We start from the raw sequence: 15,053 nt of genomic DNA on the forward strand, positions 1-15,053 counted from the left end.
GAATTCAACAATGTACTAATAGATTTGCTTTAACATTCTAATTGTGTAAAATCTTCATTTACCTCAAAGGGAACACATTTACATTAATTTTCAAACTGGGACAAATTTAATAAATACATAATTAAAAAATACTGCGGTGGGTTGGCACCCTGCCCGGGATTGGTTCCTGCCTTGTGCCCTGTGTTGGCTGGGATTGGCTCCAGCAGACCCCCCGTGACCCTGTGTTCGGATTCAGCGGGTTGGAAAATGGATGGATGGATGGATGGATGGATGGATGGATGGATGGATGGATAATTAAAAAATAAAGCTAAGCCCACCTTTACTCCAAAAAAAAGAATGTGACAAGGGAGCCCATCACTTATAGATGGAGATGTCAAAGCGGTAAAGTTTGGAGACTGAACACCTAAAAATAATTAAAAGCATACATCAGTGCAAGTTTTAATTTGAGCTGCCTTTTCTGGAAAACGTTTACCAATTCCTCCTCTATGGCACTAATGCTGCAACAATACATGGATTATACTTGGTTTGTCTTGAACTTGAAAGGGGTTTATACAGTATATTCTTTGTCTGTATGTTGTGTGTTAAAATGCATACTTTTTATTATTACTCACAATTTTACAAATTAAAAGAACATCCTTGTAAAATGTTGTTAATTTCATTACTATATTGTGCTTTAATGTTAACAAACCTTTCATCTTCACAGGCCTGCAAAAACATCAGTAAGTACACCCCTTAACATATCTCAATTTGATCCTCATTTCCGTTTTCTCATTAGATTAAGGTGATCTAATCGATCAAATAGCATTTAAAGACTGCAGTTACTTATTTCATGAAAATGACCCAAATGCAGTTTTCCGAGTAGGGTACAGTGGGCATATGTCTGGTATGGCCAACTTTGATAATAATAATTGTGTTTACTATTGCTTTTAACTGTCTGTCAGACCTTTATATGATCTGAAAACAATCTTAGCCCACTCTGTCATACAGTGTTGCTTCAAATGTATAATGTTTAAGGGCTTTTCATGCATGTGCAATCCTCTTCACATCCCCTCATAGCATACTAGTAGGATTAAGGTATTGCCTTCCTCTCACTGTGCCTTTCTAAAACACACCATTTCTTGTTTTTGAAAAAGCCTTATTGTGGCTCCTCCTATTGCAAAATTAATTTTTTTGTGACAGCTCAATCATTCTAACAATCTAACATTTTCTTCAAGTATACACTAGCTGTCACATGTTTTAGAAGATCCCCCACTTTTTCAGCTTTTATTGACATTTAAGGAGTTTAAATAAGCAGTAAACTGACATGCTTTATTTTCATAGTAAACTGCATACATTTTAATAAAAACTGGAAAAATGTTCTAAAACTTCTAACCATTTTAACAATGGCATTCTGTCACTCAACCTTTCAAACCTGCAGCTCGAAGTCTCCTCATCACAATTGAAAGCAACACTTGCTTACTTCAACCACTGTGAAGCTGTTGTCCTGTGAGGTGCCTGTCATGCAAGCTGTTGACCCTGAGAAACTGGTCTTATGATTCTGTTGTGAGTTTGGGTCTGCCAGAATTGTTCCTGTCAGACTTTCCTACAGTTTCATTATCCTTTTGATGGTGTATGAAACTGTAATTATTGACACCCTGACTTCCTTTGTATTATTTGAATTCCTTTAATTTCCTTTTTATCGCCATTATGATAGCAATATACTGCTTCCTTCAATGTAATACTGTCCCACTAATGCCTCAGTGGATGTAGCACCACAATTTGTTCTAACACTGCTCTTTATACAGAAAGGGTTTATAATAAATCCAGAAAAGTTGGGACACATTTAGAAATTGTTTGCACAGCTTTCAAGGCTTAATTAATTTCCACTGTTGCAGAAAAGTAGCAAGTTATTAACCCATTATTTCTTTCCTGAAAATTGACTTTTTGTGTAACTCTGAAAATTACATTATTTTTGTGTTTTTGGTATCCTACATTTTTTTAACCTCTTGTAATTTACATTTGTACTAGTTCAGGTAATTCAATGAACATGAACTGCTTAAATGGCAGTAAAAACTATAAAATTCGGGGTGCATATATCCAGTGTGAGATTCTTAATCAACTCCGTGACCTCAAGCTGATGTTATAAGTTCAATATTGTTCAAGGTAAAGTTACTTCCTTACAATCATGGTGTATGTTAATTTGCCATATTGCTTTCAAAATTGAAGCATATTTTATAAATTTTAAAAAATAACTAGCCTGCTCATTTGTTTTATAATGGCGCTAATGGGCCCCAGTGTTAAACAAAAGTCTTAAAACTTACCAAATACATCCACTTTGAAGTAGCCAGGGTTTTCATTCAAGAAAACATGCTTTCCACATTTCTGAGGCATGCCTGAGACAACAAAAGTAAACTGGAAATAATTAATTTTATCACAGACTGTTAGTACTATTTTCTTGAGGTAATGATAAATTTGTGGATTGCTTCTTCTCTAGCAGCATCTCTCGTGGATGGGATTATGACAACCCAAGACCCCCAACCCCCACGCCTCCCTTTCCCAAACTATATTCTACTTATTATCCTATGTTTGCATCTGTAGTTATGTTTCTGCAGTGATTATGTTCTACTATGGCTTGTAACAACAGACAGATGTGCATTTCTCTTTTTACTAAATGGTACCTAGTTTTTGCCAATTACAGTCTGTACTGATATTTTTCATATCCTAAGGTGCACATGTAATGTCAAGTTGCAGTATAGTGATGAAAAACACATGTAAGAGTCTTGTTGTACTTTGTGCACATAACAATAAATCTTAACTGGTTACAATGCATTGTATTTTTAATAAATGCCTTATATGCTCCTGTCAATAATGGAGAATCCACTGCATCCACTAAACAGTATCATCTCCAGACAGAGGAGCAGCTTCAGCGACAGACTGCTGTCACTTTCCTGCTCCACTGGCAGACTGAGGAGATCGTTCCTCCCCCACACTATGCGACTCTTCAATTCCACCCTGGGGGGGTAAACGTTAACATTACTCATTCAAAGTTATTGACTGTCTGTATACCTGCATTGTTATCACTCTTTAATTTAATACTGCTGCTGCAGTATGTGAATTTCCCCTTGAGATTAATAAAGTTTCTATCTATCTATCTATTTTTCAACGAGCCAAGCCACCTGCACATCACACATTTCCATGGTGTGTTGTGCATATATACAATAAAAAAAATTGTCAGAAAATGAAAAAAGCAGAGTGTGTGATGGAGTGGGCTGAAGTGCCACAAACCAACTATCAAAATTTTTAATGCATGATGAGTCACTCTTGCTGAGAATATGGTAATAAAAGAACTTAGAACAACGTTTTTAAGTGTGTAAACTTACCAACACTCACTGATAAAAATCAATCCGCAAATACGCAGGGAGAATATGCAAATTCCATGTAGACCCTGGTGCTGTGAGGTAGGAATGACAGCTCTGCGCTACCACTCTGTCTATGCTAAAATATCTGTACTATACTTACTGAACTTTAACCTGATTAAAACTAAAATTATACCTCTAACATCCGTTCAGCTCTTGTCACTTAATTGCATGCTACATGAACGCTCAGTCTTTCTCACATAATACCACCAAAGTACAGGCATTCATGTTGATACTAGCAGCAGGTAATATCTTTACAAAATAACAAAATATGTTTCTGTATAATGAAAGACTATGAGTGAACTCTGCAGAACATAAGTATAACTTTTTTCACTTATTACTGTGTAGTTGTCTATAGAACCAAGACAAGCAATTCACATCCGAGAATCAACATTCAATAACGGCAATTGACAATAACTTTCCAAGGTGAATCAATGCCCCGGTCCTTGAAAGACTGTCGTGGAGAAATACAAGCAGCAAAGTAAACCACACAGCTGGTCTCCCTTTAAAATGACTGAATCTTATAAAAGCTTTTTGCATTTTTCACTTTTTAAAACTACATGCATATGCTGTTTTACAATATGTGTGTAATCTCAAGATGCAGATCAATACTCTATGTCTATTTTTCAAGAATGAAATATTATATTCAGTTAAGTTTTAAGGCATTTTAAACATTGGTATCCTGGTACCCATTAACTCCATTATAAAACACAAGGGCAGGCTAGTTATTTTTTTAGTTATATAAAAAAGATTCACTTTCACATGCAATTTTATGTGTCAAATTAATATATAGCATGATTATGAAGAAAGAACTTTGACTTGAAAAATAACTTATCTTTTAAACAAGCAAACTAACCCAAAAATTATAACTCTGCCATCAACATGCTGTACAGATAACAGATTCTTCAGTCTAAAACCAATGTGCTTTGGCAAAGAATATTAGTTCATGCACTCTACCAATATGAGTGTAACTTTGTTTTTCTGGAGTACATTGTTTCATTAACTCTTTAGCCTGTACTTAAATGACAATTAGCACACACCATTAATATATGCTCAACTTTGAGCCCTCAATGTGCACCAAATTTATGCACTCCTTTTCTTCCAGGTGGTCCATGCACACTGACACTTAATGTGACAAAAGCAGTCTTTAGATCATTTGATGTTAATCTGTACCTCTTAGAGACATCTACCATCTTTCAGTCTGTGAAATGATTGGATTTCATGATAGGACCTGTGCTTTCATTCATTTTTATATTCTTTTTTTACCCAGATGTAAACAGTCCATTACACTCTGCAACTTTGTAACCCCTTCTAGACAAATGGCAACAGCCACCTTTACTCTAAAGGTGTCTCGATGTTTTTATACTTCACTTCCTTTCTTAAAGCCTTGTATCTTCAAAAGGCAAAAAAGAAAAGAATCAAATCCATGTGGAATTACTGAAGTTATGTATTCTACCATTCTATTTATTTGCTGGGTGACATTGGATGGTTACTTCAGCATCATTGTCCATGATGTGTTTGGAGCTGTGTGATGGTATTGCCACTTTAAAATTTGCCATGCTGCTTGGTGGTTGCCATTGTAAATATGTGCAATGTTATGGACTTTCAACTTTTAATTTGTTACATCTTACATAACTTGGTAGGAAACAGCACAAGCACTTCAATACCATACCGACAGACAGAAACTAATCAGAGTAAAGAAAATAAACATATTCTGAATATAATCTGTTGGTAAATTTTATATAAAGCAAATGATACACTTTAATAACTGATAATCTGAGAAACAGCATGCACCTGTAACTGTGCCTGAGACAAAACCTTCAAAATCAAAAGGATCAAAAGCCAGAGGGCTAAGTCTGCCACCAGTTGCCAAGGGCTAGTTGCTAATAATTGGAAGTGTTGGCTTTCTCCAGTAAGGACCCGCCTACTGAGTGTCTTTTGATGTCATTTCCTTTCTCAGTTGAAGAACTGCTGTAGGAAGTTGGGGGAGGGGATATGTGACGAGAAGACTGCAAGATTAGGGTGTAATCACATACTACACAATGCAGTCTGCATATCAGTTACCCTTGAAATAGAGAAGGGTGATACCAACACCCACAAATTGTCTAATTGGTATTAGATTTTGTCAAGCACTCTTGCTATAGTGACAAGGATCAGCTTAACAGCTTTAGCCTTGTGATCCTATTTACCTAGCATCCCCTTAAGAGTCTTTGAAGCTGTTGCACTGAAAGGTCAAGGAAGGACTGCAAGAATGCTTCTTGGGTATTCTTTTGTTTCATGTGTGCCCATGTTGCTTGAGGGTACTGGTTAATCAGTTCCCTTACTAAAAGAGTACTATTGTTAAATACAAAATAAATATTTACTTAACTGAATCGATTGACAGGGATGAACAGAATTAAATGAACTGAGTCAATAGAAAACATCAATGTACTTATTGTTACTATATGTAATTGAATGCATTGAGGAGTTCCAAGAGATAATAGTTTTCACTCGCGTTTATGGAAGTGACATGCTAAGTGACTGGGCTTTAATCTGATTAAATTTGAATCCTGGCAACAGGTTCAAAACACCTGTTACTGCGGGTCATTATGATTAATGTAACAGAAATCATGACCTCATTGTGTCTCTACAACACAATCTCTACATCAGAGATATAGGGGTTGGAATCCTTTAACGTTTACAGTTAAAGAGTTGTATGTCTGAAATACATTTCTAGCTAAATTAAGCCTGATTTTTTTCTTGCTTTATTAAATAATATTTTTTATCTGTTATTCTGTAGTGTCTCCTCGTAAGTATTATACTTTTTTTTTTCAGGAACCAGAACATGTTTTGATTTGAGGAAGAATATGTGCAAGGAAAGAAGATAACGAATGAGAGCTGCTACAAAGTGATCTTTGGGAAAAGGTGACGGGAAAAAAAAAAAATTCTTTCAAAGAGGGTAGTTCAGCTTAGCAATGCTGTGACTGTTCTACAGTTTACTAAAGGTGATTGTATATCTGTAGTACTAGGGTGTTGTACTGTGTTAGCCATTATGAATGTAGAGAAAAGCCAAGCAAAATGACACCTTTTATTGGCTAACTAAAAAGATTACAATATCCAAGCTTTCGAGGCAACTCGGGCCCCTTCTTCAGGCAAGATATAATCTTTTTAGTTAGCCAATAAAAGGTGTCATTTTGCTTGGCTTTTCTCTAAAGGTGATTGAAAAATAATGCATCCATTGCAGTTATCCCTAAAAACAAAATCCACTCCATTGCCTTCTTTAATGTAAACACCACTTACACAAAGTAAATAAACCCAAAGAAAAGTATGTGGACGGTCTTAAACATTTCCATAAAAGTGATAAAAACAAAAGAAATCCAACTGACAGCCACAGACCATATACTTGTAATAATCTTTTTTTTTTTAATCATGCTGGACTCATAGAAGGCACAAAGGAGGGAAATCATTTGCTTTTTTGTTTTGACAAGTTACTCTAGCATAAGAAATTTCACTTTAAACCAGTTAACCTTTTAATGTATATTTTAAGACTGTGCTTACATTATTACAAATGGCTGTGCCTGATCTTTAAACTTCAATAATTCTATTGCATTCCACTCTTAAGTGGCATTCCCTTATCTGGCCATTCCTCTTCAAAAGAATGTTTTCACAGTGCTTCACCTTTATAATCGCTAGGTGGCAGCACATCTCCCTTTACACTTGTTTCCTTGCAGGTTAGTCTCCTGTGCACAAAGAAATGTTCCCATTTCTGAACATTTTGCAAACTAAAAACTACACACATAAGGCTTATGAAAATAATTCACAAAAGCATATATACACCTGTGTTTTGGGAAGGGCTAATACAATTGACAACTAGTTTAATACTTCCCTCAACGGTGTAGACATTTCATGGTCATTCTCAGGGGGTTAGTCTGTGTCAGGTGTCATAATATATATATATTATCCATCTTACTAACCGAAGGTTGTAAACTGGATATGGACGCAGGGCGCTGGGCACATCAAGGCGCACGCGCACTGCCGCCCGCCACAGAGCAAAAAAAGAAACGAGAGGATTCGAAGGTTGTATTACAGTATGGACGGAATCCCCACAGCTCCATGCTGTGACAACACGCTTGCGAAAGGAGTCACGGCTCAAACCAACTGTGACAATGCGCGTGCCTACAACACGCTTGCGAAAGGAGTCACGGCTCAAACCAACTGTGACAACGCACGCGCCTACAACGCGCTTGCGAAAGGAGTCACGGCTCAAACCAAAGAAAACACAGAGACGAGACTACAACCTGTGAACTACACCTGTGGTAAAGCGTGCACGCCAGGTTGTACAGCCGCCCGGACGCAACCGCCCACACCACCGCATATACCTTCCATGATATGTCTTCACGCAGCGGCTTCCCAGAGTCAGTAGGTGGCCCCCAAACAACACAACCTGTTCAAATGTAGATCACATAACGGTCATTCAGTTTGGCGCCCGCCCCAGAGTCCAGAGTCAAACGCAGCGGCGTCCCAAAACGCTGTGGCGCCCGCCCCATAGTCAAACGCAGCGACTTCCCAAACCGCGGCAGCTTCCCGGAGTCAGTATGTGGCGCCCAAATAACACAACGTAATGCGCCGTGTCGCCCGCCCCAGAGTCAAACGCAGCGGCTTCCCAGAGTCAGTACGTAGTGCCCAAACAATACGACCTGTGAGCCACACTTGCTCTAATCCACTGTGCCAGTAATATAGATCACATAACGGTCACAGACTCTAATCCAGCGGCTTCCCACACTCAGTGGCTGGCACACGAACACCACAACCTGTAAACTGAACTTGCTGTGCAAAACTCTGCCGGCAGTCGGTGTCAGCAAAGGCAACGGAATCACGTCTCCACAAAACGAGACCACTTTACTACAGATATGCTTATGTAGTTAGATGACATGTCCCCAGACGCACCCACCCTCCATGATATGTCATCCATCCAGATATCGGACGGAACAGAAACTGATTGCCATTCTTGGATTTCCAATTCGCTAGCGAATCGCGGGCTTACTAGTATATATTAAAAGAAGGACTCATGTGGCACTACTGCTTTGTTAGTCATTTTGCTGTGAAAATGGAGATTGGGGAGCTTTAACATCTGTCTGGATGACTCTGCACAAGTCAGACGTCATTTTTGAAAATGATCTAATGGGCAAAGGATTTTTGTCTTTACTCATAAGGGGCTGGCACTGTGTATACGAGAGTTGACAACCATAAAATGCTTATCTGGAAAGTCAATCAGGAACAAGGAGCACCTGTGTTTTGCACCTCACGAACAGAGGCTCATCCATCTGATGGTTCTTGTTTTACGTACCATGATTGAATGGAAATAAACAAGAGAGAGAGAGGGAGATGAGAATCACCATATGTATTAACCCTTTATTCAGTACAAAGGTGCAGAAACCAAGAACTGGGTCCCACTAGTTGTAACTTATCATCCACATCTGGAAATACTTCGCAAAATTATGAAAAAGCTTCAACCCATGGTACAGAAAGACAATAAACTGAAGGATATATTCCCAGAACCTCCCCTCCTTGCATACAGACAACCACCGAACCTCAAACAACTGATTGTTCCTATGTATGGTTCAGCAGCAAGTGGCGCATCTCCCTGCCTACAGAACAGGTGTGGCACCTGTGCACATATCTACACGACAGATCAGGTAGTTATACCACATTGCCAGCAGGAGCATAAAATAAATGGTTCATTCACATGCAAATCTGCTAAATGTGGTCTACCTAATCATGTGCATAAGGTGCCCAAACACTGGACTGTATGTAGGGGAAACTGGTCAGACACTGCGCCAGCGAATGAACTCGCATAAATTTCATATCAATCAGAACAGCGTTGATCTTCCGGTGGCAGCACACTTTAACAGTAATGGCCACAGCATAAAGGATCTGAGGGTCACTGTGCTTATGGGTAATTTCAAGACAAAACAGGAGCGGAGAGAATGGGAATACAAACTTATGCTTAAATTCAGTACTCTACAAAATGGTCTGAATAGAGACAAGAGTTTCATGACCAGATATGTGGACTAACAGACTGATTGACCAGCTGACTACATCAGAGGCCTATCTTACAGACAATGCACTTCAAAAAAACCTTTCAGGACTTTCTCTAGTGATGGTTATCTTATCACTACATTTTATTAGTTCATTGTTCTCTTCTTTAAGGGTTAATCTAAGGTTTATTAATTTTGCTAAAATTTGAACAAAAATGTTAAGATGAAAGAAAAAAATCACTTTTCTGTCCCAATATAAGCTAGAGTATTTTTCAGTTTCTTTGTTACATCTTGCCTGATGAAGGGGCCTGATTTGCCTCGAAAGCTTGCATTTGTAATCAATTTAGTTAGCCAATAAAAGGTGTCATTTCACCCGACTTTTTTGCTGTATCAATTTATGGCTAACACAGAGAAAAGCCAAGCAAAATGACACCTTTTATTGGCTAACTAGAAAGATTACAATATGCAAGCTTTCGAGGCAACTCAGGCCCCTTCTTCAGGCAAGATGATGCCTGAAGAAGGGGCCTGAGTTGCCTCGAAAGCTTGCATATTGTAATCTTTCTAGTTAGCCAATAAAAGGTGTCATTTTGCTTGGCTTTTCTCTACATTCATAATGGCTAACACGGTACAACACCCTAGTACTACTGGCTAACACAGTACAACACTCTACTGCTATTTATACAGTACTGTCTCCATCAGGCAACACATTATTGGCCGACACAAAGAGGGTCCAGCAAGACAGTTCTGGAAGGTTGTCACACAGTCATTAAATGTGACATGCCCGCTGATTTTCAGGTATTTAAATGGACACGGTTTGGCAGCGAGATCAGCAACTGCATTCTGAAATACCCAACAACTTGAAGTCATGCAATGTAACATCAATTTATGGGGTTTTAAGGTGCAAACACAGAACCAGAGAAAATGATCACAGAAAGAAACCTAGGTATAAGAGGGCAAAGTTTTGTATGTGGACACAGGTTAAGCCAGAATCAATGAAAGAACCATGGAGTGTTTGGGGGGCTGGGGATGAATACTTAAGAGTGAAAAATGTTGGTTTTCCATCTGAATAACTTTTCCACTGACAGTTGAAGTGTCTGTAAAATTAGAAGGGTGTGGTGTTATTTTCTTGTTAGTAATGAAACCTTGCACTTTTTAGGTTAATGATGAACATTCTGAATAGCCGTTTGTCAGGGCAGTTGAAAAGAAGCATGTCAAATGTAGAAGGTCTAGTAACCCCTAAGTTGGTGTGGATCACGTTCAGACTCAACACTGCTTACTTACCTCGAAACTATTAAAATGTGACCCCGATGTAAGTCTCAAAAAACACTGGTGGACTGTTGTCCATTATACTGTCACAGGGTAAGTAAACTAAACCAGAGTAAAGTGATCAATCCACTCTCAGTACCATTATAAAGCAATAGTTACTGCAAAGAATGAAATGGGACATTTTTAGAAAAGTTAAAATGTATACTGCTTTCCACTGTAACACTGAGGCTGGCCCCAGTACAAAGCAATTTTCCAACCCCCCCCCGGTCGACATAACTAGAATTCACACGACTTTGACTCACTTTACTTTCTTGCTTTATTTACATATTTTAGTTGATTGTTTCATTGGCTTTGTTTCAAATTTTCCTTACCGACACTCGAGCACAGCGCTTCTGGTAATACGTTAATTGAAGGCCGTTTATTGTTGTCTGTCGGCGAGCTTCAAGACGCCAGATTGTCGTCGTCCGCGACTTTGTTTTGTTTGGTTTCAGAAGCTCGCGCGTTCTTACACGCGCCTTTGGCGCGCGCGTGCGCTCGTGAGGAAAGGTAAAAAAAAAAAAAGAGGGGGAGGGGGCACGTGCGCGTTTATGCATTCAAGCGTGTGTACTCGCCTGCACGCGCACGCGGAGGAAGAGAAAGAGAGGGAGAACTGACGGTGAAGGAGCGCGCGCGCGGGGGAGCGAGGCAAACGGGGGTGGACGAGGACGCGCATGCGCGTCTCCGGTCTGCAGTGATGGCAGGACGGCAGCAGGTTCAGCGGTAGCAGCTCGATGATCGCATCCGTGAACGCTCCTGAACAGCGCGAGCTCGGCTAGCGGCGACGAGTTTCCCCCAGACGGGACCGCGAGCGTCCGTGAGACAGACTCTTCTGCAGGACCGACGTACGTCACTCAGCGTCCAGAGCCAAAAAAAGAAACAAAAGAGGAGGCCGAAAGCGAAGCGCACACCTTCTCTGTATCCGTCCTCCTCCCCGTCTCTCGTCGCTGTCTTCTGCCCTTGATATCTGGCGATCTGGCTGGCGAGTGGCGCGCTGTATCCGCGGGTGGGAGGAAGAGGAGGAGGAGGAGGGGCTGCAGCAATAACAACTTAGCGCACATTGTGCACCGCCAAGTCCGACAGAAACACGTCGATGTAAGCGTGTGGATCGCGACGCTGAGAGATCGCGAGATATAAACAGGACTGTCTCGCCAAGACTCGCCAGCCGAAGCATCGCTAGCGATTCTTCACGGATTTCAGGGACTGAGGAAGCGGCGGCAGCTGTCGAGCCGGATCCCGACACGAACCTGACATGATGTTTCCACAATCAAGACACTCGGTGAGCGCTGCCCGCGGGTGTGTTGGGATGGGGGAGGGGCTGCCCTTAATAGAGTGGATTGTGCTGCGGCCAGCTTGTTGCCCCGTCGATAGAGTGGATTGTAGTGTGGCCGTCTTGTTACCCCCTGAGTGGAGTGGACAATGGTGTGGCCGGCTTGTTGCCCCTCAGTGAAGTGGACCACGGTATGGCAAGCCTGCTGCCCTCAGTGGAGAGGATTTTGTCGTGGACAGTTCTTTGCTCTTTATATGCTTTCCAGGGCTATGTTACCTTCTCTGTGACTTTGCTCAATAAGTTACCCTTTGCTCTCCTGTTGTACGGATTTGATTTTGTGATCCGAGTAGCTAGTTGACCCTTCACAGTTGGTGCATTCTCCCCTTGAAGTATGTGTCTTGTGCCTGTCCTAAAGGGAGTTTCCCCACCAAGGCAATCATGTTCCTGTCATGGAGGGAGTTGCCAACCCCCTCCCACCTGAGGCACACATTGTGCTCCTGCCTGTTGCCCTGTGGTGCATGGATTGTACTAGTGCCCCCTATGGGGCTGGCCCACAGTCTGTTATCTTGACCTTACTCCAGCACAAGCTACTCTTGTGAGTTTTCCCAGCTTTGCTTGGATTGTTTTCATGCTCCCTGGTTGAATTGATGTTTGCTCTGCTGTGGCAAACATTTATGTATCTAAAGGTAAGTCAGTCATTAGCCTTAACATTTCACTGTGTGTACCTGTCCCAGAAGAATCTGGCCTTTTCCTATACTAATGGGACTTCTGTCTTAGGTGGAGTTTTCTCCTTTGCCCTTTTGCAACACCAGCTTTTATTTCTAGTCAAAAGGAGTTGACCTCTTGCATTTCTGATTGTTTGCATGTCTCAGGAGTATTTGCCTTTCTAAAGTCTGACTCAGAAGATGGTGCCTTTTGTAGGGTCTAATATTGAGCCGTTAGCTCAAATGAATGGGAATTTCGTTGTTGTTTAGTACAGGCTGAAAAGGAGTTGCAACTCATACTGGGCATCTGACTGAAAAAGTGCCTCCTCTGTAGCCCAGGCTGGGTTCCCACCTTTCATTTAACAGGCCCACAAACTACATGTGGACTATACTTTTGTTTCTGGGTATTTTCTTTAGTTATTTATTTCCCCAAGGTTTTGCATCTATTGAAGAAGGATTGGTTTCCATGATTTAGTTGTGTACCTGTCTCTAGGAATTTAATTGTAAGCTTACTCCTGTAGGATTTATCCTTCTGACTCAGGCTGTACTTATGCCCCAATTAAAGTTATCCCCACCTTTTGATCTGTTTGTGTTCCCTGGAGTTACCCTCCCTCTCTGCCAGTCAATGTACAGTTATCTGTTTATAGGTGAGTTTCATGTCTAGTGTCCCTCTCTGTTTCCCCTTGCCAAATGATAGTTTGTTTGCTGAGCTCTTCATTTCTCTTCATGAAATTCTGTATTACTTTAAAGTATAGGGAGGAAGGTTCATAGACAGATCTTTTTTTTTTTTAAAGCACACCTACTTATATATTAATTTATTTTTAACTTGTATATGTCAAATGTTAAGATGTTATTGTTGGATAGTTTATATGATCACTATTTGTATCCATTCTGTGGTGTCACTTGTACCAATGGGCGACTTTGAAGCCCAGCATGCTTTAGTGTCTTAACTTTGTTACAGCATTGCAGTGTCCATGAATTTCTATGGGTGCACCATGGCAACAGTACATGTTTTAAAGTGCTTTAAATTTTAATGAAGTGGGCTTACAATGGCCCGTTATTTAATAACAGAAGAGAAATAAATCAGATGGAGGCAGATATGTTCTGTTTTATCTTGGCCTGTTGTCATCTTTCAGAATGATACATTGGAAAAACAAATCATTGCCTCCCAGATATTCATCAGTATTACATTTTATTTGATTTCACATGCAGCAGGACATACACATTTTGAATTTCACAGTTCACTTTTTTTTTCCGTGCAACATCATACAAAATATTTATTTTAGTCTACAACATCAGCTTGCCTTTATAAGCAGGGGAATCGGAATAGTTTGCACAGATTCACACTGTGACACCTCTACCCCTGCTTCATATACGTCTACCAGGTTTATACTAAGAAATGGCATCTTTAAATGCAGAATAGTTTAATTTATACCAGAAGTGGTGTGCAAGGAATGATTGTGGGAAGTTGACTGTAGCATACAAGGCGACTGTAGTTTTATTCTGCAATTTACTGTTCAGTGGTGTCCTGTTCACTTGTCAGATGTAATACCAATTTCTGTTTAGTTATAGAGGTTAAAGACAAAAGTTCTGTGTTCTTACACTATTGTTTATGGTATACCGTATATAATTAATTATTTGCTACATATTACTAATAACTAGAACCCTTATATTGAACATCTAGACAAAGTGATGCCCATTATTGCATCAAAAATTGTTCACCTTCATTCACTTTTTACCAACATGTTACATGCACATTTGTTCACAAACCAGGTGTTGCCATGCAAAGCATGTTCAAGCCATCAAGAATTTGCACATCTCTGTCTAGATCTCCATCCATCACACTGGTGGTCCTTTGGTCTTTCTTGAAAAAGAATACTGTGTCATGTCTCATTCACCCATTATGATCGTCATCTTTCCATTTTTCCTGGTTATGGTCACTGTAGCAACCTGATGAACTTGGTTAATGAGGCCTCCTCATTCCCCACAACATTCTCCAGACATTCCTGGTGAATACCCAAATATTTCAATAACAACTGAGTGATTTAATTACTCCGCATATTCTAGGTCTATCCCTTCATCTTATCTGAGTGGGCTGTACCTTTCTGTGAGTGAGCTCAACAACCATGTGCTTGAGTCTCATTTTGGCCACCTGTTCTTGTCATCTTATTCTTGTACTCATGGTCCTATATTGTCACCTCCCTTGTGACCTTAGGTAAGGATAAGGATAAAGACTAACAGTAAATCTCCAGCTTTGTCTGTGAAGGTATCGTCTGCTTCACCAATACTGTCCAGTGAAATGCTTGTAAAACTTCTGCTGCATTGATTTGTGTCAGTCTCGCGATCATCTCAATTTTCATTTTTT

At 40.1% G+C, this 15,053-nt stretch overlaps 1 protein-coding gene across 2 annotated transcripts in view; it reads left to right on the plus strand.

Annotated features, from left to right (window-relative positions):
* Positions 1–11,399: 11,399 nt before the first annotated feature.
* The window catches only part of LOC114662753 (TLE family member 5-like), a 169,802-nt gene continuing 166,148 nt past the window's right edge, over positions 11,400–15,053 (plus strand). For both annotated transcript variants that reach the window (XM_028816402.2, XM_028816403.2), the window contains exon 1: positions 11,400–11,993. In XM_028816402.2, the coding sequence (XP_028672235.1) occupies positions 11,967–11,993 (27 nt within the window). In that variant the 5' untranslated portion in view covers positions 11,400–11,966. The remainder of the gene's footprint in view (positions 11,994–15,053) is intronic.

Source organism: Erpetoichthys calabaricus, chromosome 12 (assembly GCF_900747795.2).
Source record: "Erpetoichthys calabaricus chromosome 12, fErpCal1.3, whole genome shotgun sequence".
Taxonomy (NCBI): domain Eukaryota; kingdom Metazoa; phylum Chordata; class Cladistia; order Polypteriformes; family Polypteridae; genus Erpetoichthys; species Erpetoichthys calabaricus.